The 25,580-nt window shown below is 38.5% G+C and overlaps 1 protein-coding gene and 1 long non-coding RNA gene across 2 annotated transcripts; both read right to left on the reverse strand.

Moving 5' to 3' along the window:
• Nucleotides 1–4,918: 4,918 nt before the first annotated feature.
• LOC125254519 lies at nucleotides 4,919–7,429 on the reverse strand. The gene is made up of 2 exons (XR_007181685.1): nucleotides 6,912–7,429; nucleotides 4,919–6,449 (listed from the first exon to the last, which is right to left on the reverse strand). It is a non-coding gene; the product is annotated as an uncharacterized LOC125254519 (long non-coding RNA).
• Nucleotides 7,430–10,488: 3,059 nt separating this feature from the next.
• Nucleotides 10,489–16,728, reverse strand: LOC125254518 (sodium- and chloride-dependent GABA transporter 2-like). Its single transcript, XM_048169160.1, has 14 exons — nucleotides 16,429–16,728; nucleotides 16,210–16,344; nucleotides 14,866–15,006; nucleotides 14,662–14,749; nucleotides 14,411–14,543; nucleotides 14,021–14,155; nucleotides 13,667–13,770; nucleotides 13,259–13,383; nucleotides 13,079–13,191; nucleotides 12,795–12,932; nucleotides 12,501–12,603; nucleotides 11,227–11,327; nucleotides 10,856–11,026; nucleotides 10,489–10,709 (listed from the first exon to the last, which is right to left on the reverse strand). The coding sequence occupies exons 1-14, from the start codon at nucleotides 16,565–16,567 to the stop codon at nucleotides 10,587–10,589; spliced, it is 1,749 nt and encodes a 582-aa protein (XP_048025117.1). The 5' UTR covers nucleotides 16,568–16,728; the 3' UTR covers nucleotides 10,489–10,586.
• Nucleotides 16,729–25,580: the final 8,852 nt, after the last annotated feature.

The following is a 25,580-nucleotide window of genomic DNA, read 5'->3' on the forward strand; positions in this document are numbered from 1 at the left end:
TTCAAATTCTAGTTTAGAAGAAAATTGTTAAAATGTGCAAAAACCTGTACATTGTATAAAATAAATCTGTAAAATAACGGAAAAAGTACAGGCAGCTCATTACCTATTCATTACCTGGTAATTTTATGGACATTTCCGTTAACCCTAAAACACAACACAAGTGCAAAATTCAAAATACAGATAAAAACCTGTAAAAAATTCTACTAAATGAATACAGTACATTGTGCCCTATTTTTTAACAGATTTTTTTTTAAAAGAGTGTAGCGTTCAGTCTAGGAGTACATAGTGCACAATGGGACCCATATAAGATCATAGGGGCCCCATTGCAGAACCACTTGATAAGTCCCCACCACCCATCAGTTCACAAGAGCAAACTTAAAAATCCATGTCAATATATTATAAAAAGCATGACAATATCTTATAAAAAGGCAACCTCGATTTTCAGTTTGAAAATACTGTATGAGTACATCATTGTGGAGCCGTTCTGTTCACTGCTACATATTGTATTATGGTTATTTTCTCTCTTTTGTCCTTTGTAAGGAGGTTTCAGATCCCATTCAACTGTCTCAAGGAATCCAGAAATATTTGCAACAACTGCACACATCCACAATAACCTCCCCATCTAGGCTCCCCACAGTGATTTTCAGCAATTTCTACCTCTGGTTACATCGTAATGACCACAGTGACCTTATTTTGAGTCTGAACAAATGTTCCGAAGGATGGAGTGACATTGACAATATGTTGATGTCAGCAGCTAAAACTACTGTTGTTCTTTTTGTGGGGGAAAACATGGGAATAGATAAAGTTATAATGTAAAGGATTTACAGAACGCAGTGTCCTGGGAAGTTAATCCAGGGAAATATTTACTAGAGTACAGGTGATAATTAACCCAAAATAGTTTACACGAGTTTCATTAAAAAAAAAAAAAAAATGCCTGTGGTGACATATATTTGCAAAAGGATTTTAAGTTATTATATCCACTGAGTGGGTGCTAACATTAGGCAGTTTAGTTTTTTATTGATTTTGATTAGTCAGATGGAGTTTGTATCTTTACATCATGGGATAAGATGTGACAATGAATGCTTTAAACATTACTTTAATTTTCCCAGATGTAGTAATGAACATACTACATTTTCATTGTTGAGATATTAATACATACCTTCAAACAGTTTGACAGAACTGAAGTATTATGTTGTTTGAATCTTGATTAGTTCTAGTGAGGGTGAGCCTCAGGTAAAAACTTTATCACAAAGTAATTTGTTTCAATAACAAATATATGTAAAATTTACAGACACCAGCCTGGGAATACATTCTTTTAGCCAACTGTTTTCCTGGGGGGTGTGCTAGGCAAACCGCATCGTCTGCATAGCAATGGTACTGCTTTGTAGTGGTCCAAACATGATCACCAACATTTATGTGCACATAATCTATTGTGTCATGCTGCAATGTAGTTTCAAGGTGCAAGATGAAGGTGTAGAAATCAAGGAAACTTTCATTTAAATCCACCAACTGAAAGTCGTGATTACGAGCTTATCGCATTCAAGTTTCGATATGAGAGGCTGTTCATGTGCAATTTTTTACCTAGGAAACTCGTATTTACGATAATTCCAAGAGCATGTTAAGGCAGCATAAAACACGACTAATACAGAACAAAGACTAAGGAGAAACAGAGAGTATAAATAGATACACCAAATGAGGGAACTTAATGCACACCTGAAATGAGTACTCACATCAATGTGTAACCATTGTAACAAACAGATAGGGAACTGAAGAGAACAGAAGCAATTAACATACTTGAGAACTAACCATGAAACCCAAGCATGAATAGAGCAAAAAACAGATTAGAAAACAAACTCAGAAAGAGACAATTAAGTATAGTTTATTAAAACTATTGTGATCTGTTTATGATATGTCTCTTATGGTAAAGACACTGGCCATTTGTTGTCTTCATCTTTTTTTAAATAGAGAAGCTTCAACACATTAGACATACACTGTTTTTGGCACTAAAGACCAAATATCTTTAATATATGTCCCAAAGCAATGCCAGGAAACTCGATGCCCTGAATCTTGAACTGGATATTCACCAGAGACACAACACGCTTGAACTGATCAATCACAATAGGTATCTCTTTTCCAGGCAAAATCCCTCTCAAAGGCATTAAATCCATACCAAACCTTGGAAAATGATCTAAAAGAAACCTTATCAGGCTCCAGAGGCCTAATGCCAAGTAATACAGAATGAGATAAACCAAACGCATGCCATGGGAATAATGATATGGGATTTTTTCTGAGTGCCTCCGAGGTTCATCCAGGCACCCTGTGGAGAAAAATAATTTCAGCCGATTGTAGTCATGACCTCGATCTTTTTGTCACTATCCAAAGTTCATCACCATAGGTGAGGGTCGGAACATTGGTAAATTTTCTGAGGGGATTTTATTTTCCCCTAAGGCTCAGTTCCCTTTTCACCACAATGGTCTGGTACAATGACTGCATTATTTGGGGAAGCAACATACTCTTTACCCGAAGTGGGAAATCCACCCTTTTCTGGCTGAGAATCATCATCATACCCCCGGTTCTCACTCGGCTACAAACTACTTATGCAAGTGAACAGTGCCACAGGAGGTTCCCAGGGAACCAGAACCAAATCTGCATCGGTTGTCCCCTATAGAAAGATCAAGGAGAGAGAGAGACTCTGCCCAGAAAGGGGATATTGGGGCCCTCTCCTGGAGCCAGGCCTGGGAGAATAGCTTGAAGGACAATGTCTGGTGGCCGGGCTCTAGCCCATGGGCCCCAGTTGGACTAAACCTGAGCAAACAACATGGGGCCACCTACTCACAACTTTTAATTTATCTAAAAAGTGTTAACTTCCGTGATGTAGTACACAATGACATGACGTGTCCTATGTTACAACGCATAGTAAGTCATGTCATTGTGTACTGCGTCGTGGAAGGTAATGCTTTTTGGAAGTATGTTGAATGCGTATGGCAAATGAGTGCCATACATGGGATAAATACATGAGTAAATTATGGGGTAATTTTCATTTTGGGGTGAAATAACCCTTTAAGCTTTCGGAATTATTAAACTGACAGAATTATTTGCAATTTACAGTTAGGTTGGTTAAGTTGGGATTGGTACAAAAGACTGCAGAACACTGGCCCTACAGGACAAGAGTTGAAGAGCCCTGCTCTATGGAGTTCAACTGCTGGATCTATCATCGGGTCAGGTCTTCTATAATGAAGATGAGTCTGTAATAAGTTTTAGATAGCAAGTGTACGATCTAAATGCAATGTATTTAATGAATAAATAATCACAAGTGTACAAGAAACTCAGGAACAAGAACTAAGACTAAAACCAAGAACTAAGACCCATAAACTATAGCCCCAAAATGGACCAAACCTGACAATGAACAGGAAACAATGAAACATGAGGGCTAAATACACAAGGGTTAATTGGGAAAACAAGACACAGGTGAGAAGAAAGATGAAGTCGCCAGAAACATTCCTTTTTTTGTTGTTGTTTATCTTTTCAAATGTCAGGGATGAACATCTTTTCATCCTCACCTGTTTCAGACTCCCTTTCTCAGCACACATTCGGCCCAGTGCCCATGCAGGCACCACCAGAATGGAGGACAGGGCCAGTAACCAGCCTAGTGCGTACGCCCAGTCCGGGTACACATACCAGCGGTTAAATGTCAGGGGCTGGTACTCCACCATAGAACAGATGAATGACAACTGTGAATGGACAGAGGAAAAAGAGAAATGGTGAAAAAGGAGGGGAAAGAAAAAGGATAGTAAGAGCGAGAGAGAGAGTAATTGCATAATTGGGTGTTGAATTGGGATTGGGAGTTCAGTGTGATTGGGAGTTCAGTGCTTCCATGTTTACATCCAAACACCGGCTCAGTATTGGCCAAGTACACGTGAGAAACACAACGTATGCGTGTGATGCTGACGCAGGAGACATAGAACCCCGAAGTGCTGAACTGCGTTCACTATGACAACTGCGTAGGAGACTGACAGGGGAGAGAAGAAATTGTTGAATAAAGTCGTTATATTTGTTTTGTTTTTGAGAACAACAAGTATTCTCCTCACTTCTTAACATTACGGTTGAACCTGTAGTCACATGGACTATTTTTACTACCTTTCTGGACCTCTTTACTACCTTTCTGGACCTCAAAAGGTGCAATGATGTTGCTGATTATGTGTGGATCAGAAACCCTTGGATTTCATCAAAAATATCTTAATTTGTGTTCCAAAGATGAACAAAGGTCTTATGGGTTTGGAACGATATGAGGGTGAGTACTTAATGACAGAAATTTCATTTTTGGGTGAACTAACCCTTTAAGGGTCAGGCAGTGGTAAGCATGGTGCAGTGGGTATTAACATAGCCATAGTGTCAACATCTGACTCAGCATCAAGTTCCCTCTAAAGGAACATATTAGAGTTGCGCATGGGGACACAAGAGTCTTTTTGCACCTGCATCTGCAAATTATTTGCAGAAATTTGAGGCAAACAAGTTTAAGTTTGCTTGTTACTTATTTACCTGCTTTTTTATTTACTCATTTATTTAAGAATTTGCTTAATTTTATTATCACGAGAAAAAGAAAAACACAAAATGTGAATCATTTTCCATCATTTTGCGAGCAATTGTTGACAAAGAAAAATGCAACGTTGCAATATTTTAAATATTTCCATTTTAAACCATGAAGGCGACAAACGCCAGTCAATTAATCATGAAATTATATCAGACTGTAGGCATACCCTGTTTTATGAGTTTGAGCTATTACCTTTGGGTCGGAGATTTAAGATGCAAGTGTTTTTTTTAGAAATAGGAGGGAAAAATCTTTCTCGCCACAGGCAGTACAATGCTTGCCTGGCAAGTCCAGAATGATATTCACCTTATTCCGCCACGCCCATTTTTAATTCTCCGCTCTTCCGCATTTTGTCATCCGACTTCCGCTAAACTGACTCGGCACATCCGGTAGCTAGATCAGTAATTAAAAGATTGTTTATAGCGAGCTATAACTTTAGAGAAATGACAAATAACGTTAATGCAGTAAATGTTTCAAATTGGGAGCACGGAGAAAACTTTATACGACGATCAGATAGTCTCATATCGTCACTGTTAACGGCCGTAACTGGTAGACGATATGAAGAAGTGGCCAGAGTAAACCATGGGACTGTCAGGAGTTGATGGAGCAGCATGTAGAAGGTGTAGGTGAAGACGACTGGAATTATTTTAAATCAGTTTTGTTAAAGATAACTTTGTGATTTGTATTTTAGAAAATGTGTAATTCAATAAGTTGTGATAAAATCAGTCGTAAGAGTGTTTGTTGTTATCAGGAAGCTAGACACCTTTTACTGACCTTCATGTAGAGATAATGTTTCACCATTTAATTTTCATATGCAATAAACCAAGATAGAATTAATTTGCAAACTTGACATGACTTATTCTATTTAAATCAGAATACTTCATCCCTTTAAATTGTAAGAGCTCACATTATATGGTTTTATTAAAAAGATACTGACAGCTAACAGTATCTGGCCAGTAATCTGGCCACATTGTAAAGATTAAAAAAAACCATCACATATGATCATATTGTAAAGGTTTATAGAAATAATTTTAAGATAGACAACATTTGGTCATATTGTAAAGGTTCTTAAAAATATCTACATACACTTTACACTGATTAGTTAAAGCAAAACCACAGCACAGACAAACATACCTAAAATCAACATTTATTCATCCTCTACATCAGAAATTATGTTGCTCAGAAGGGTAAAATGGGCAAATTCTCTAAATGATCAATTTTAGGGGTGAGGTTAATTTGAACTGTTGTAAGAAAGGATTTTGAAGATTTTCAGTCATATGACCCATGTACATTAGCGATGCGCCTGGTGTTGGTGGTGTCTTCTTTAGAGAGTTGCGTGCGTCTCTTGGTGAATGCTGGAATGACAAGTTTCACCTTCCTTTGATATTCAACAGTGTTTTGATCTGTCTGCATTGACAACATTGTATGCGAACTGAACTTAGCTGGATGATGACATCACTGTTTACTCCAGTGCTGATATAGATAAATTATCATCCTGATATGACCACCTTATACCACCCTAATGATCACCCTGCAATAAATTATGACGCAGCTCCATCAGAGTCATCAGGAGCTGATCCCAAGTGTGTAGCTGGAAACTGTTGGTGTATATATTGGTAAGGTGCTCGCCGACTGAATGAATGGTGGTTGTTTCTCAGCAGAGTTGAGCAACAGTACAATGGCGCCAGCTCAACGCATTTCATTCTCATATTAGATGTAGGAGGCTTCAGATTGAGATGTGATTTTGAAGTGTAGTTGTGGTCAGAGACAGATGGATCCTCCCAGTGTGTTTCTGCATCACAGTTCAGGGTATGTGGATGTGATCATCCTCACAGTTGATCACTGACGCTCATCGATGCATCTGTGGAAATAATATAGCCATACACATTTTTTTTACATTAGTAATTATTGATCATGAGAATTAATATAAGTTTGCACTCATACTTTAACAGAACAGTGTGAGAGAGAGATGCATTAAAAACGAGACAGTATATACGCAATCTCTAACTCTAGTGTTAATAGTTAGGTCAATATCAATATGAGAGATGTAGCTAGCTGGCCTGCTATCACCTGCAATCTCTATAAATTACAGGAATAATGTAAGTAACTTAAGCTATTATTAAACTATAATGTACCACAATCCTATCTTAAATATGTACCATTGTACTATCTTACATTTGAAATATATAGGTGGCAATTGTAATAATGCGAGATTCGTTGTGTTTTGTGAACTGCTCTTTACTGATCTTAACTGTATTCATAGAAGGGACTTCACAAATCTAACGTTAGGTTAACATGTACATGGCTAGCTAAGTTAGCTTACCTGAATCTGACAACCTGTTCAGCATCCGCCGTGACTTATTTACCGGAACATCGTTGCCGAGCCATTTCTCGGGGAAAGGGTGTTTGTCAGTCAGCCTCCCGTCCATGAAATGGTACGAACACACATAAGGGCGCTTGGGTGGTCACTTCAAGTTTAGCGCCTTCAGCTATTGCCTCAGGTGCTCCTCGTCTTAAGGTGGTGGGTGTAAATTGTAAAGTGCACCACAACACTCGGATCGCTTCACATTGTATTCGTAACATCGTTGATGCCGTTTCAACTGTTCTCTCTTCTTAATCTAATTGTTATGACAGCCCCTAACTGAGCATATAATACTAATCTACCGTTACAGCTATAGGATTACCGCTAGCGACTACTATCTTAGGTCCCTCAACCGGAAGTAAGATGACAAAACGAACGTAATGGCGCCACCCTTGTTGTCGCGGAAAATAAGGTGAATATCTTCTACAAGATATATCAGTCTGGTCAGTCCGCCCTCCGTTGCACCTCGAGTCAACTCCAAACCGTACCGTGCAATCAGATTCGTTTATTTCAGTGACGCAAACAGCGTCACTCTAGTGCGGCGAAAGTCCCTTCAATATCAACAAAGATTGCGCACGTGAAACCCAAGAGTTTGTTCTATTCAGACGTGAATTCAGTTTTAAATGACCAAAAACACATTAATTATTTACTTTTTGCTGTTGACTCTCTTGTCGCTTTGCTAACGTCATATCCGCCCTTCTCTGATTGGTATAAGAGATTGGTAGATTTCGCCCTAGAAATCGAATTGATTCAATGGCAACCAGACTCATCTGCTGGTACAGCGGTGAGGCTGTATTTTCCAGGCAAGTACAATGCATAAATAAACGGGTCTGAGTGTTTTGTCATTCTGATTTTGTGATATTTCTACTGTGTGATTTTCATATTTATGTACATTGTTTGTTTTTTGTGTGAACACATGTTGAAAATTTTCCCATAGGAAAAATTGGGACTAGGCCTATTAGTAGGCCTACTACTGGGCTAACTAACTCTTAGTCTGTTCTTAATCTCAGATTAAATGATTGTCATTTTTTTCCCAGAAACCTTGAAAGATAATGACAATGTCTTGAGCTCACATAATTTAAGTTCTTTTTAATATGAAAAAATATGCATTTTCATACATGGTCGCAACAATATTTTAGTTCTAATTTTTTCACGTTTTATTGTAAAAAGTTAAGCTTTTTGTTATTGTTAAAAGTTATTATTTTGAAAAAAAAAAAAGATATATATAAAAAAGATATATATTCAGACATGTGAAAACACAATGAAGGTGCATACATTTTGAAGTTCAGGCACCCTTGTGTGCTTTTGTCAAAGACATGAATATTTGATTATAATACAAAGATTACTAAAAACAATTAGAAAATATAGCTGCAAGCAGCAATTACGGGGCCAAGCACAAAAACGGCAGAAGAAGCCAGCCAACATGGCTGGGAGCATCAGACCAACAGCAGCAGTGAGCAATTAAAGACCTATTAAGATCATTTTATGCAAAATAGCTGAAAAATGATAAAAAATGAGGATTTACTGGTTCATCACTTTCGACCAATAGGTGGCGCTGTGTCCAAATTGTTTTGGTATGGTCAGAGTGAGGTGACAATGACACTTGCAAAGTTTGGTGTCAATATGTCAAAGCACTGAAGAGATACAGCTTCAAGAGTCGTTTTTGCATCATGCCTCAAATTCTTTGCTCTGGTATACGAAAACGGTTTGACATATCGACTTGAAATCCATAACTTTTTGTCGGCATGGTCTGAAGATGACACGGTTCAATTTTGGTGAAAATCGGAGCAACGGTCTAGGAGGAGTTCGAAAAAGTAAGTTTTTAAAGAAAAACAATACACCGGACAGGAAGTTCAGTTGACTATAGCAAATTTGATATCTATGTTCTCAGCATGACCCAAGGAATCTACAGAGACCAGTTTCATTACAATCGGTGAATACAGTCAAAAGTTATTAGCAGTTTTGTAAATTTTGTTATAACTTTTGACCACAAGGTGGCGCTGGTCCGAAACTTCTCAGACTCCTTCAGGGCATTGTGCTGATGACCCATACCAAGTTTTGTAAAGATACGCCTATGCGTTCGTAAAATACAGCATTTTAGCACAAAATTCAAAATGGCCGACAGCCAAAATGTCAGATATGAGAAAATTGGATATCATTCGACTCGGCATGATGCCCCGAATCCAATGAGTCCAAACTTTTGATTTTTGGACAAACCCATCAGAAGTTATAAGCAAAAATATCCATTTTTCATATCTCCGCACCACTAGGTTGCGCTGCGCTGAAACACTGCATGTTGCCTCAGGTCATGCTTGTGATGACAGGTACCAAGTTTGGTCTGAATATGTCAAAGCATTGTAGAGATACAGCTTCATGAGTAATTTTTGCATCATGCCTCAAATTCTTTGCTCTGGTATACGAAAACGGTTTGACTTATCGACTTGAAATCCATAACATTTTGTCGGCATGGTCTGAAGATGATACGGTTCAATTTTGGTGAAAATCGGAGCAACGGTCTAGGAGGAATTCGTAAAAGTAGGTTTTTAAAGAAAAACAATACAGCGGACAGGAAGTTCAGCTAACTATGGCAAATTTGATATCTATGTTCTCAGCATGACCCACGGAATCTACTGAGACCAGTTTCATTACAATCGGTTAATAGAGTCAAAAGTTATTAGCATTTTTGTAAATTTTGTTATAATTTTTGACCACAAGGTGGCGCCGGTCCGAAACTTCTCAGGCTCCTTCAGGGCATTGTGCTGATGACTCACACCAAGTTTCGTAATGATACGCTAATGCGTTCGTAAAATACAGCATTTTAGCACAAAATGCAAAATGGCCGATGGCCAAAATGGCCGAAGTGGGAAAATTGGATATCATTCGACTCGGCATGATTCCCTGAATCCAACGAGACCAAATTTATGATTTTTGGACAAACCCATCAAAAGTTATAAGCAAAAATATCCATTTTTCATATCTCCGCACCAGTAGGTGGCACTGCGCCGAAACACTGCATGGTGCCTCAGGTCATGCTTGTGATGACAGGTACCAAGTTTGGTCTGAATACGATAAAGCGCTGCGGAGATACAGCCTTATGTCTATTTTCGCAAGCACTACATTCGATTCGTTCGCCTGTTTTTCGAAAACGGTTTGAGGAATCAACTTCAATTCCATAACTTTTTGTCGGCATGGTCTGACGATGATCTGGTTCAATTTTCGTGAAAATTGGAGTAACGGCCTAGTAGGAGTTCGAAAAAGTACGTTTTCCAGAAAATTCAAAATGGCGGAAAATTCGGGTTCGGCTTGACCCAAGGAATCAGAGGAAAAAAGAATTTTGTTTCTAGCCCTTATGGTTCAAAAGTTATTAACATAAACATAAGTGCAACTTTGGACAGCTGGTGGCGCTATAGGGATTGAGTTAGAGACTCCAAATTTGCTATGGACATAGATCAGACTGTCCTCTAACTGTGTGCCAAATTTCACAACTTTCCCGCAAGCGGTTCTATGGGCTGCCATAGACTTCAAGAGCGGAAGAAGAAGAATAATAATAAAAAAAAAAAGAACGCCAACAATAACAATAGGTGCCTCCGCACCTTCGGTGCTTGGCCCCTAATAAATAGCCAGGCTGAGCATCTTTTAGTTTGTGCTTCTCCTGACTAAGTCTTCCATCTCTGCGATGAAGGTATTTTCTTCTATTTCAGCTTGTTGCTTACAGATAAAAGGGAGGTTTGTGTCAGGACTGCACAGGTGATGCCAACGCTGTCGAGACAGACAGTGAAACAACATTAATCTGTTAGTTGATATACTCTTGGTTTGTTATGAGCTTTGGTTGAAAGTTAAACATATATCCCTGCCCTGATGATATCTCAGCGGCTTGTTCATCTCTTGATCACGTTTAATCTCACCTGTTTTAGGCTTCCTTTCTCAGTAAACATTCGAATCAGTGCCCATCCAGGCACCAGCAGAATGGAGGACAGGGCCAGTAACCAGCCTAGTGCGTACGCCCAGTCCGGGTACACATACCAGCGGTTAAAAGTGAGAGGCTTGTACTTCACCATTGAACAGACAAATGACACCTGAAAATGGACAGAAGAGAAAGAGAAGTTGTGAAGAATGGATGGAAAAGAAAAAGGAGAATGAAATCAGAAGAATGTGAGAAATGGCTTTAGCCAAGGATCTACAACTACAGTAAATAATGATCTGAGAGATTTGTTGGCTTTTTGACAAATATAAAACATGAAGCTCAAAGAGATGAATGAAATGCAGAGACACACACCAGGGACACGAGAGGAGTCAGGTATTTCCAGCACAGCATGAACATGTAATTGGGTCGTGAGTCTGTCATGTCTTCAATGACGTCAAACATTCTCTCAGCCCCTGTGGTGTTAGGGAAGAATTGAGCATCACTGGCTTTTAGATTCTGTCATTGCTGTCTGTTGGGGTTTCAGAAACTGTCATTGCTGTCTCATATCATAAATCATATTTATTTAATTTAAAGTAAAAATGTAATTAATTCATAATTTAGTTTCTTATGATCATTTTCAAAAATGATCAGGGACCCTGACAATAAAACTTCTGTTTCTCATTTCTTAAAGGGTTAGTTCACCCACAAATGAAAATTATGTCATTAATTACTCACCCTCATGTTGTTTCACACACAAATGACTCAAAGATAAATGTAATGAAATTCGAGAGCTCTCTGACTCCTCAATAAACAGTAATTTAACCACCACTTTCATGGTTCAGAAAGGTACTAAAGACATTGTTAAAATAGCGTCTGCCAATATTGAGTCGGCGTTCTTACATAGAACCTGGAAGCGCTGGATGTAATGACACAGAAGAGAAGATATTGTTGAATAAATGTGTTATTTTTTTCTTTTTTGTTCTGTTTTTGCACAAAAAAAGTTTACTCTTCGCTTCATGAAATTAATGTCGAACCACTGCAGTCACATCGACTATTTCAACAATGTCTTTCTGGACCTTGAAAGTGGTGGTTAAATTGCTGTCTATTGAGGAGTCAGAGAGCTAAAGGATTTCATCAAAAATATCTTAATTTGTGTTCCGAAGATGAATGAAGGTCTTACGGGTGTAGAACGACATGAGGGTCAGTAATTAATGACAGAGTTTTCTAACCCTTTAATGTTAGAATCCTTCAGAAAGCTATGCAGAGTGGCAGTGCTACACACAGCCAGAAACAAGGTTTGACAGATTTTTACAACATTTTACACTTAGTTACTGGTGTTTAGTATAATACTATTTCAATCATGACTTAAACTCTCAGAGTAGCTTTGGCATGTTAATACGTATGGCAGTGTTAATGTACTGTATTTGGTCTTGGCAGACTAGATCAGCTACCCAAGCTGCTGCATATATTAACAATGTTGTGAGCATGTAAGATATGCAGCTACATGAATAGACATGCATAAATCCCATAGTAGACTATATATATATATATATATATATATATATATATATATATATATATATATATATATATATATATATATATTATGTACAACTCTCAGTTTCTGTAGCTTCTGTGCAACTCACCAAAAACCCAACCCATGGCCAAAGACTCAAACACACAGAGGAAAAGTATACAGGCTCCACTGCAAGCATAATAGTCAAACAACTGGAATACATACATGCCCCCCTGTAGGTCACAATGCAAAATTACAACTCAAACAGAACAAACATGTGGAAGTCAACACAAAGGATTGGAATGCATACTGCACAATATGCGCTGTATACTGGCCACTATTTTCAAATGTAGTAGCTTGTAAGAGTATACAGCATAGAATGTTAAAGGTATGATAGTGTGTAGCAAGTTATACAAACACAAACCTCTGTAACCATGACAAGTTGGCTGAAGAAGCAAACAAGACAGAAAAGTAGAAGGAATATTTCTCGACGTCCATCTTTGCGCAGTACCATAGGGTACAAGTCCATCACTGATGTCATGAAAACTTCCATCGCAACAAACTTTGTGGGATGCAGAACACAAGTGTATTAGAATTGTAAAACACTTTCAAGTGTATTTGATGAGATTTAAATTGTATATTACATCTACTTAGCAGCTTCCCAACTTAAGAAGTCAGTATACCCCTTAAACATGAGTTGTAGCTCACCTGTGTATCTAGTCCCAGCAAAATAATCATGATAAAGAAACAAACAGCCCACAAGTGAGGGAAAGGCATCATAGCTACTGCCTGTGGATAAGCTATGAATGCTAGTCCTGGACCTGAAAAAAAGAAATAGAGAGAATCTTTTCTTGAGTATTTACTGTTCTGAAGCTTTTGTTGCAGTACCTGATTCTGCCACCTCCTCAATGGGGACACCCTGCTTTTGAGCCATGAAGCCCAGGACTGAGAAGACAGCAAAGCCAGCCACAAAACTGGTGCTGCTGTTCAGAAGGCAAAGCCATAAGCTGTCCCTGATGGGGAAAACATATATTATACAAGTCCTTGGTACGCAAATCAGTGTGCATAAATTATATGCTATGTAGAAGAGAGAAGAGGAGGGGGCCAAACACCGAACCCTGAGGTACATCACTGATTAGTTAATGTGACTTAGACACCCCATACCCTAAAGTAAGAATACCTTTGAAAATGCACTTAAACCAAGGCAGCTGTATATATACTGTATAGTTCAAGAGAATCTTGAAAAGAAAAAAAAAAATACTGAAAAAATATATTTTTGAATAATACTGAACTAACCTGTAGCAGTTGTTGTTATATTTATTGTAGCTGCCTAATACAGTAAGAGAGGCTGTTCCTATAGAATAGGAGAAAAAGATCTGAGCTCCTGCTTCCATCCAAACCTGAATGCACAACACATTAGAAGTGAGGACTTGGGAAGGGGCTCAAGAATTGTAATATTAATACTAGTTTGATGTCCGCAAAATTTTGTTTTGCTACTTTTAACAAGAAAATAACACACTTTTTACTGGTTGTGAATGTAATTAAAAATACTATGCAAAAATATTTATTTATACAGTAAGATCAACTGATCTAGTCTTTGTATAACGGTTATAAAGCCTGATGCCAGGAAAGAGCAGATGGTGGGGTTACCTGTGGGTCAGCGAGACGAGCCAGTTCAGGGTACAGGTAAAACACAACACCCTGCAGAGCTCCAGGAAGAGTCAACCCACGAATCAGCAACACCAGTAGCATCACATAAGGAAATGTGGCTGTGAAATACACTACCTACAGTACAGGCACAAACAAGAAAGGGTAAAAATTACACGCATTTGCAAAATAATAATAATAATAATAATACGTTTACTAATTTCAATAAACAGGCAAAATACTGTACTGACATTCACTAATAATGAATACAAATATAAATGAATATTAAAAATGTTAATGCAGAATCAAGGACCAAGATTAATTGAATTTTGACATTTTGAGAAATTTTTACTGTGGAAAGATAATATTCTCTTCAATGATATTTTTGCACACCTTGCCTGTAGATTTGACTCCTTTCCAGACACAGAAATAACATATGATCCACATTGCAATGAGACACAGAAGAATCTCCCAGTTGATTTTACCAATCTCCTCAATACCTCCAGATAGGGCCAGCACTCTGTGTCTGTAAAATTTAATGAGAGAGAGCAACAATATGGCTTAATAATTTGCTAATAATTTGGAATGTTCTTGCAAGATTTGATTTAATTATTATCAATTGTTATCATGGTGAGTTTATTTACTTCCAGAACTCAGTAACTGCAGAGGTTGAATTAATCAGCGTTGTCCAGTTTAGGGTCAGATTCTTTGCAGCGAAATTTACACAATCATCTAAGACAAAGAAGGAGGAGAAGAAGAAAAAATGGCTTGCAAACCCCTGGTTCAGCATATTTAGATACATTCGGCAGATGTTACTACTTTAGGTGAGTTTTGTTTCAAATTATCACCTGTGTTCCAGGTGTTGTCACAGCTGTCCCATGGCAGTTGGGAGCTGAAAGAAGAGATTAGGTAGAAAAATGCCCAGGCCAGAATGATGATGTAATGCATGCAGCTGTACAGCACTATCAGCTGTCCTGCATAGCCAATACCTGACAAAAGCAAACAGATACTTCACCAGCAATTAAGTTATAGACCCACTGAATTAAGTTATTTTGAGGTAACCAAATTAAGTACTCTCAAAGTGATTTTATATGCATAATAGATTGCACATTTAGAGATTTACATAAATTGAAAGCAAAGAAATCAAGTTTAGGGAAAAAAAAACAAAACAATATTGTTGTATAGAACACAAATAATATGATTAAATAAATCTATCACATATTCAGTCCAGTGAAGAAGATGAGATGCAAAGGCTTGATCAAAGTGCAGTGTATTTATTAAAGTAAACTCAGGTAATCCAATACTGGCAAACTCAACAAAACAGCATGCAAGGCACAAACAATACTGGACAAGAAACAGGACAAATGGAGGGACTTATGCAGCATTCACGCCACTGCGTAATTACCATAATCTTGAGATGACAACACGTGATGTTATATTCGGAGCTGTTCACGTCCTCGGACTGGGAATTATGCATTTCTATATCACCACTATCGACACCTAAATGAATCTACAGCGGTCAGGTAGTACAGCAGCCACGCGGTAAACTTGGGAGCTTTTAGAAATCTCCCAGCTTACAAACTGTACAGTAATTTTACATAAGCATAATAAAAGTCCTGAAAATGAAATCAAAACACAACAAAGTATAATGACAAAATCGCCATTCTCTTCAAAGGACCTTAATGTTTATGTTTATGTTTATGTTTATGTTTATCCTGTGATTAAACCTGTGTTAAAATATATTTTCTGTTATGGATAAAAAAAACAAATAAAAAAAAAAAAAAACACCAGAAAAATAAATAAATCCCACAATAAATTTTGCAGTCAGTAAACCTAGCCTGTATGTATTCTGCACAGTGGTGTGAAGCGAAAATACTCTTTAAACACAATTGTTTCTTTTATTTTATTTTTTTTCTTATTTGTTTACGGTTTTAACTGGAAACCATGATTTTCAATTAGACTGATATAAAAATGCACTTTAAAGAAATACAATCAGTGTGCCAAATTTCACCTCCTTTTATGATACAGTAATAATAATAATAATAATAATAATATTGACTCGATTGGTACATCGCCTCACATTTAGGCTACTTTAGAAAATGTGAGTGCTGGTTGTCTGTGCAAATCCCACCTGCTCAAAGAATGCAGATAAAATGATTTAAAAAACTGATAAAAACTCATTTTTGACTCACCCTCAGCCAGTGGACAGAGGCGATGCCAACATGTAATGCCCCCTTCCTGTGTGTACTGTCCCATAGCCGTCTCTAGGAGGAACAGAGGCACCCCACAGGTAACAACAAACACCAGGTAGGGTATCAGGAACGCCCCTGAGAACACAACAGTACAATAAAACATTATTAAAAAACAACATTATTAGCAAACAACAACTGTGTATTTCGGCTGCCACATACCTCCTCCATTCTTGTAGCAGAGGTAAGGAAACCTCCACACATTACCCAGACCAATCACAATCCCTGCCACAGCTAAAATAAACTCTGCTTTACTGCCCCAGTACCCTCTCTCCTCTATTTGTCCTTTGATTCTAGGCATACCGTCACACCGTTTTGACCAGGTCACTCTGATCCTGCTGTCTAGACTGCTGTAATTTCACAGTGAGATTGTTTTAAATTCTGTTTAACATTTATTAAAATGTATCAAGCTATTCATTGACTGAAATGACAGCTGAAATGCTAAAATGACAAACAAAGTACAAAATAAGTAATGGTGCAAATCTAGAGCAGATGCAGTTCATCATGATTTGCATAATGAATTTGCATTTCAAACATTAGTTTAGAAGAAAATTGTTAAAATGTGCAAAAACCTACACATTGTACAAAAATAAATCTGTAAAATAACAGAAAAAGTACAGGCAGCTCATTACCGGTTCATTACCTATTAATTTTATGGACATTTTCCTAAAACACTACTCGAAGTGCAAAATTCAAAATACAGATAAAAACCTGTAAAAAATAAAAAGGCCTCTATTGAGAGCAAAGCCATTCAAACTCTCATGGTCCATAAAGGTACTAAAAAAATATTTGAAACAGTTCATGTGAGCTCAGTGGTTTCTTAATATCTTAATATTATAAAGCGACAAGGATACTTTTTGTTCACCAAAAAAGAGGGTGAGTAATAAATGAGGGCTAAGGGTTAGTTCATTTTTGGGTGAATTAAGGGTTAGTTCATTTTTGGGTGAACTAACCCTTGAATGGACTGCATAAATGATCGCTTCTGCCTTTTCCCTCAGTGGTCACCACAACTTCCAGTGCAGCATGGTGTATGTAAATTCTGAAAAAAAGGAAAAAAGTAAGTTTCCCACAACAATACAAAACAATATTGATACAATCCACCTTTTCCAGCTAGATTTTAGCTGAAATATGTAAACAGATGACACACATAGAGTCAATTGTTCTTAGCATGAAAAGATAGATCTCAAAATCATACAGCTACTGCCGGAAAAGGTTTGAAATATGAAGAAGATGATGGAAAACAAAAGAATGTCCAAGACCTGGAGTGGTAGGTCAAAGTGCACTGAGTATTTTTGGCCTAGATGAATGCCTTTGTCACCCATAACAGGATCAAACTGTCGACATTAACTGTAGCTATGGTATTTTGACTGAAACTATGATTACTAAAGATAAATAAAATACATTTTGGTTAAGGCAGATGTCATTAGTCCATAACAAAGATGTCATTAGTCCAATCTAAAAGACGATAAACATCTTCACGGTCCAAAATGAACACTCACTAAGTCCCAAAGGCAAGTAAAAACTGACTTGAGCAAGTACATTTATTGACTGGTAACATTTTTGAAATTGCAGTATAAAACAAGGTTCAATGTTGTGTAGTCACAATATGAAGTCAGCATTTGGGGACATTCTGTGTCAGGCTGTGCAATGTCAGCTTCCATTTAATTTCAAAACAGTATTATAACCATCTACACATGCATGCAACAGATCCACAAAAAAGCACAGGAATCCAGAAATATTTGCAACAACAGACATCCACAATAACCTCCCCATCTAGACTCTCAAGAGTGATTCTCAGCCATTTCTACCTTTGGTTACACCGTAATGACCACAGTGACCTTATTTTGAGTCTGAACAAATGTTCCAAAGGATGGAGTGACATTGACAATATGTTCATGTCAGCAGCTAAAACTACTGTTGTTCTTTTTGTGGGGGAAAACATGGGAATAGATGAAGTTATAATGTAAAGGATGTACAGAACGCAGTGTCTTGTGAAGTTAATCCAGGGAAATATTAACTAGATTACAGGTGATATTTAACCCAAAACAGTTTACACGAGTTTCATAAAAAAAAAAAAAAAAAACATGCCTGTGGTGACATATATTTGCAAAAGGGTTTCAAGTTATTATATCCACTGAGTGGGTGCTAAACGCATGTTCAGTTTTCGCTGAAACAGATAAACATGATTGTGGCAACAGTGGAAAAATATTTGTGACAATTCTTTGAGCACAAGAACAATGATCAAAACATAGATTGAGTAGATCCAAACTAAAGGCTGCATCCGAAACCGCATACTTCTCTACTATATAGTAGGGGAAAAGTAGTAGGCGAACAAATAGTATGTCCGAATCCTCAGTAATCATAAAAGAGTAGGCGAGAAATATCTGGGTGAGGTACTAATTCTCGCGAGATTTAGATGTGCGTATACTAATGTTGCGTCCGAATATGCCTGCTTGCCTACTATATAGTAGGGGAAAACAGTACGTGAAAACACTAGTATGTCCGAAACCTCAGTATTTATAAAACAGTAGGCGAGAAATCCCCGGATGGCCTACTGCTCCCGCCCAGATTCTGAAGTGTTCATACGATGGACACTTTAATATCCCATGAGCCCACGGGAAGAGTCGTCATTTTCGAACATGGCTGAGGACGGAGACGGAGCTGTATTCAAGTGTAAGTACAACAAAGCTGTTAATTGTATTTAAATTTCACTTTTTTTAACAACTGACGAGGACACTGTTAGTTTTAAGACATTAATATGTATTAAATATTGATATATTAAATATTAAGTTGCTGTAAAACGTTTCATTTTCATATAGCTAGAAAGCATTGCTTTATCTGTGTACAAACATCTGATAAACGTTTGTTTAAAAAAAATTGCGAATGTATTTGCAACATAGACGTTTCCTAAATGTGCGTTTAACATTTGACAGAAGACATTTTCCAGACAGTATGGCAGATGAAACTCTTAAAAAAAATTACATCTTCCAGATGAAAACACATCAGATAGCTGTATGGGTGTTGTATGTGTGCTACAGTGTCATCAATTTGGCCTAAGCTTTTGTCAGCACTTTGCATTACACACATAAATGCTTATTTTACTAATTTAAATAAACGGATTAACACAACTAAAGATACATTTTTGTCTATGATTTCATGCATTGACAAATTCATGATCATTTGTGTTTGATGAAAAGCAAGATAACATCAGCTATCAAAATAATATACATCAACATTTTGATATGTTTTGTTTTTTTATCACATAAATGACAGATCTAACATTTATATATTGTTTGGATGTTGCAGGGACTGATGAACTCACTCAACGCCTTTTCCAGTGGAGAGTGGCTAATGAAGCCCTCTTCACTGGAAAGAGGAATGCTGCAATCAACGGCTTTGAGTAAGTATACAATAGAAAATAATTATTAAAAAAAAACAACAACACATATTTATTGTTTGAATGTTGTCATTTTAACCAGAGTTATTACAGCAGTATTTGATTTTTGATTTCTAATGTTGCAGAGCTTTTGTGGTGGAGCAGGGCCTGCAGGGCAAAGTAGTGCCCACATCTGTAAAAAAAAAAAAGGGAAAATCTTAAACAGAAATATAAAGTATAATGATTTTGTTTCTACTAATGCAACATTTAATGACTATTTAAATTCTGTAATTGTGTAATTGTATTCTGAACATTTCTGTAGGATCTGAAATGTCCGCAGACAGGGGTGAGCACTGAGGATGGGGAGCCCACAGCAGCATCCTGGAAGTGGTATGCTGCCATGGATGAGGCAATTGGGGGCAGACCCTCAATCACTCCACCTGCCCTTATTGCCTCATCTGGCCCGGATGTTGCTGTGGCCTCTTCATCTTCAGCAAGCCCACCGCCAGCTGGAAGAAAAAGAAAACATGTAGAGGACCTAATCCGGGAGATGGAGGAGAGGGAGGCTGCGAGAGAGCAAGAAGCAACAGAGAGGGAGGAGAGACGATGGCGGGAAATAGAGGAGAAGGAGGAGCGTAGAGAAAGAGAGAGACGAGAGCGAGAGGACAGACGGGATCGAGAAGCCAGAGAAACTGAAGAAAGAAGGCATAGAGAAGCAGTTGAGAGAGAAGAAAGGAGAGAGAGGGAGACCAGGGAAAGGGATGAACAATTTCTTGCCCTTCATGAGTTGATTGCAAAAAAATACAATTTCTTTATATATTTTTTTTTAAAAGCATCCTCAAATCAATCACACATTTACATTTCTGTAAACAAGCATCCATACTCCAAACCACTTTTTTTTTTTTTTTTTTGCGTATAATGTATTTATACTTTTTTTTTTTTTATAGTCAACATATAATTTTAATATAATTAAACAAATATTTCGGAACAAAACTTTTTATTTGTAGGCGTTCAAAGTAAATAGACATTTCACATATTTCCTTATATTGTCTTGAGAGGTTAATATAAGTTTATTTAAGTGATTGTTGTAAGACTTCAATCAAACATAGCTTTATTTTTTTGTATTATCTCAATACTAAATGTATATAGAACGTAAACAGCTCAAGGACACCCAAGTCAGGTCCTGAGTTTCAATTGTAATTAAACACACCTGTCTGTAATCCTACTATAAGTAATCCTAAATAACTTGATTAAATGTTTCAGGTGTGTTTGATTAGGACAGGTGCAGGCCATCATCTCTCCTCCCTCTCTGTTGCTTTTTGCTCTCTCTCAGCCTCCCTCTCCTCCATCTCCCGGATTAGGTCCTACAGCTTTCTCAGAGGCAATGCTGAGGTTTTCCAGCTGCTGTTTTAGAGCCACCGGTTTAACACTGTGATACATGGCCTAGAAACAACAGTTATGGACACCTGCTTTCATGTGTTCACAACGGATTGCACACCACTTTCATCCTTGAAATGTTAAAGGGATAGTCCACCCAAAAATGTTCATCGCCCCCCAAAAAAATGATCCCATCATTTACTCAATCTCAAGCCATCCTAAGTGTATATGACTATTCTTTTTCAGCCCAACACAATCAGAGTTATAATAAAAAATATCCTGGCTCTCCCAAGCTTTATAGTGGGAGTGAATGGTACCTTTGATTTTGAAGTCCATAAAAGCACATCCATCCATCATAAATGTAATCCATGACTCAAAAATGATACAGCCCCCCTCCTCCCTCCCCCACAATTGAAGAAAATGGAAGCCTTTATAGAGGAAAAAATATTTATTGACACTCCACTTGATAAACATATATCGTATTTAGGAAAAAAAAAAAAAAAACTACAACAAAGCTATAATAAAATAATGCTTTGTGCAAAAGTATAAACCTGCTAAATGTTTCACAGGTAGTCATGATCATGGAGAGCAGGAAGACGGACGTCTGGAGCAGATACAGCAGCAGCCAGATTGTCCCGCACATGTTCTCCTGATCTTGTTCCAGGGTTCAGGGCTTCAGGGGGGCCATCATCATTATTCTCCCCAACCTCTGGCTCAATGATGTCCCCATTTTGTAGAGCAATATTGTGGAGCACAGCGCAGCATGCAATGACCTCAGGCACGAAGGCAGGGCTCACTTCCATTGCCTTAAAGAAAACAGAGCGCCAGCGTGTTTTCATCATCCCGAAAGCTCTCTCCACGATGTTCCGGGCACGGGAGTGCTTGCTGTTATAGCGAGCCTGTACAGGGTTCTGTACAGGCTCCCTGTATGGGGTGATGAGGCAGATGGGTTCACGCAGGCAAGGATAGCCACCATCCCAAGGATACACTTGCCTGCAGGTGGATAAAGGCTTCCAGTGAAGACCGGGCTGTTCCTCAGCACCCTGGCATCGTGCACGGACCCAGGATATCCCACAAAGATGTCAATGAACTTCCCACGGTGGTCGGTGATGGCCAGTAGCTGGATGGAGTGAAACAGTTTCCTGTTCAGATAGCACTGGGCGGTAGCTGCTGGAGGTTTAAGACGGATGTGACAGCCGTCAATTGCACCAACTGCTGAGCTGAAAGCTGGTGACCCTGCCAGCTGGGCAAAACCTTCTCCTACCGCCACCAGGTCATCACCGGTTGGGAAAGCAATCACCCTCCTCAAGATCCTGACGATTGCAGAGCTCACTCTGTGCACAATATCATGCACAGAGGACTTGGGGATATCGAAGGTCCGAGACACCACCCTGAAAGAAGCCGCATGACCCAGCCAGAAGAGGAACAGCAGCACCTCAATGTCCCTTTCCCACCCATGATCAGAATCCAGCCTAATTGCAGCAGTTAGGGACAAGATGGACTGGCGAGAGAGACGGAGGTCATTGCGCAGGTCAACTGCCTCATCATAATACAGCTGCAGGATTGGCACAGCTCTGTTGAGGCGGCAGTAAGATGATGTGGGGTTCACCATCTGTTGATGTTCACATAGTTTGTTAGAACAATACATTTGTGTACGTTTTAAATAATGTTATGTTCATTTAATACTTCTGTATAAATATATTTATTAATTTGAATGTTTTTGGGGTGCAGGAATGCAATGTATAGCTACTTTTTACTTACATTTTCTGAATATAAAATCACCAAATGTCTCCAAAGGCGTGCTTTTCGAGCAACAGCCCGACGCCTCCTTTGTGATGTGATATGGAGCGGCATAATAAATGTAAACGCGGCGATCAAATCAGCAACGTAAATCATGTAATTGATGAAGGTAATTGCGCGAATCTTGCTTGGGCTCTTTAAATCTTGGCGCTAGTGATGACGTCATAAGTCACGTGACAAAGCTAACAAGGCGGATTCAGGAAAAGAACGTACTTTTTTACCCTTACAAAGTAAGTACTTATTCAAAATAAGTACCTACTCAAGAGAGTCTTTGGTAGATCTAGTCCATCGACACAGTCCAATACCTCTTTGTGGGTTCGACATTTCATTCGGTAACATTAGGCAGTTTAGTTTTAATATTAAGTTGAGACCAGGGTAAGATGAGACACATTTAACCTGATTTTGGTTAGTCAGATGGGGTTTGTATCTTTACATCATGGGATAAGATGTGACAATGAATGCTTTAAATATTACTTTAATTTTCCCAGATGTAGTAATGAACATTTACTTGCTAAACTACATTTTCATTGTTGTGATTTTAATACATACCTTCAAACAGTTTGACAGAACTGAAGTATTATGTTGTTTGAATCTTGATTAGTTCTCGTGAGAGTGAGCCTCAGGAAAAAACTTTATCACAAAGTAATTTGTTTCAATAATAATATTAAAAATACATGTAAAATTTACAGACTCCAGGCAGGGAATACATTCTTTTAGCCAACTTAGCCAACAAATTTGACAATTCCCACTTCTGAAGTTGTGATTATGAGCTTATCGCATTCAAGTTTCGACATGAGAGGCCGTTCATGTGCAATTTTTTACCTAGGAAACTCGTATTTTCGATAATTCCAAGAGCACATGAAGGCAGCATAAAACATGATTAATACCAGAACAAAGACTAAGGAGAAACAGAGTATAAATAGAATATATATAAGCTTAATAAAGCCTGAACCTCATCGTCAGTCCATATTTTTAAACTATTTTTTTTTTTTTTTAAATAGAGAAGCTTTAAAATTTTCCTTCAAAATCTCTAAATCTCTTTAATGTATGCCCCAAAGCAATGCCAGGAAACTTGATGCCCTGAACCTTGAACTGGATATTCACCAGAGACACAACCTGCTTGAACTAAGTAATACAGAATGAGATAAACCAAACACTTGCCATGGGAATAATGCTATGGGATTTACTCTGAGTGCCTCCTAGATGCCTGAGGTTCATCCAGACACCCTGTGGAGAAAAGTAATTTCAGGCGATTGTAGTCATGATCTCCTTCTTTTTGTCACTATCCAAAGTTCATCACCATAAGTGAGAGTCGGAATATAGATCAATTGGTAAATTTTATTTTCCCCTCAGGCTCAGTTTCCTTTTCACCACTGCATTATTGCTACTGCTGCACTGATCCATATTTGGGGAAGCAACATACTCTTTACCCGAAGTGGGCAATCCACTTTTTTTCTGGCTGAGAATCATCATCATCCCCCCAGTTTGCACTCAGCTTAAAACTACTTATTCAAGTGAACAGTAACACAAGAGGTTCCCAGGTAACCGGGACCGAATCTGCATCGGTTGTCCCCTATAGAAAGATCAAGGAGAGAGAGAGACTCTGCCCAGAAAGGGGATATTGAGGCCCTCTCCTGGAGCCAGGCCTGGGAGAATAGCTTGAAGGGGAATGACTGGTGGCCGCGCTCTAGCCCATGGGCCCCAGTTGGGCTAAACCCGAGCAAACAACATGGGGCCACCTACTACTTTAGGGGACTGATGCAATGCACAATGGGTGGCAAGTAGAGAAGGCGGGTTCACATTCGACTTGCATCTAAAAAGTGTTTGCTGTAGTACACAATGACATGACGCTCCACACTATGTCCTATGTTATAAAGCGTAGTACGTCATGTCATTGTGTTCTACGTCATGGAAGTGTAACATCTGCATCTGCCATCCTTTCCTCCAACCACCAGAGGGAGCCATCTCCCGAGTATTGAACACGGCCGGTTCTTCTCGCCTCTCTTCCTGTCTACACTTGTTATAAGCCATATTGTTTGTGCATTATGTTGCGAAGTATTGCCAGTTTACACCTGTCTCTACCAAGCGTTTCATCTACTCCTGACTGTTTGCACGTTTACATCTCTTTGCCTGTTCCTGACCACGTCTTTTGGATTACCCATTTGGATGAGTTTACTGATTGGACTGCCGCTGTTGTTACCGACCTTTTGCCTGTTGTTTGACCACGATTTCTGCTCGATATCTCTCTCTGTGTGTGCTGTTGTGATCAATAAACCTCCGCACATGGATTCGAACACTCAATCGAGTCAGTCTCCGTTACAGGAAGTTAGCGCTTTTTGGACATACGTCGAATGCGTATGGCAAATGAGTGCCATACATGGGGTAAATACATGAGTAATTATGGGGTAATTTTCATTTTTGTGTGAAATAACCCTTTAAGCTTTCGGACACTGACAGAATTATTTGCAAATTACAGTTGGGTTGGTTAAGTTAGGATTGGTACAAAAGACTGCAGAACACTGGCCCTACAGGACAAGAGTTGAAGAGCCCTGCTCTATGGAGTTCAACTGCTGGATCTATCATAGCGTCAGGTCTTCTATAGTCTCAGCCTCAGACGTCATGCCTACGGACCGTTGGCTGAATGTCTGATGCATACGGCACACTTATCTGGAAACACTTCAGCAGTATCGAAGTCGTCATCTAGTTGGTTGAATTATACAGGGAACGCGTGTATTGCGTTCTTTAATGGTCCGCTTGGAAA

The sequence above is a fragment of the Megalobrama amblycephala genome, linkage group LG19 (assembly GCF_018812025.1).
Source record: "Megalobrama amblycephala isolate DHTTF-2021 linkage group LG19, ASM1881202v1, whole genome shotgun sequence".
In the NCBI taxonomy this organism is placed as follows: Eukaryota; Metazoa; Chordata; class Actinopteri; order Cypriniformes; family Xenocyprididae; genus Megalobrama; species Megalobrama amblycephala.

What these genes read in the sequence shown, in the direction of transcription:
- LOC125254518 (XM_048169160.1), bottom strand. Translation starts at nt 16,567, where the DNA reads ATGCCTAGAATCAAAGGACAAATAGAGGAGAGAGGGTACTGGGGCAGT. An exon ending in TGACAACACCTGGAACACAG is followed by an intron (nt 14,750 to 14,865) that starts GTGATAATTTGA and finishes TCTTTGTCTTAG; the next exon opens with ATGATTGTGTAAATTTCGCT. An exon ending in CTCGTCTCGCTGACCCACAG is followed by an intron (nt 13,771 to 14,020) that starts GTAACCCCACCA and finishes TTGTGCATTCAG; the next exon opens with GTTTGGATGGAAGCAGGAGC.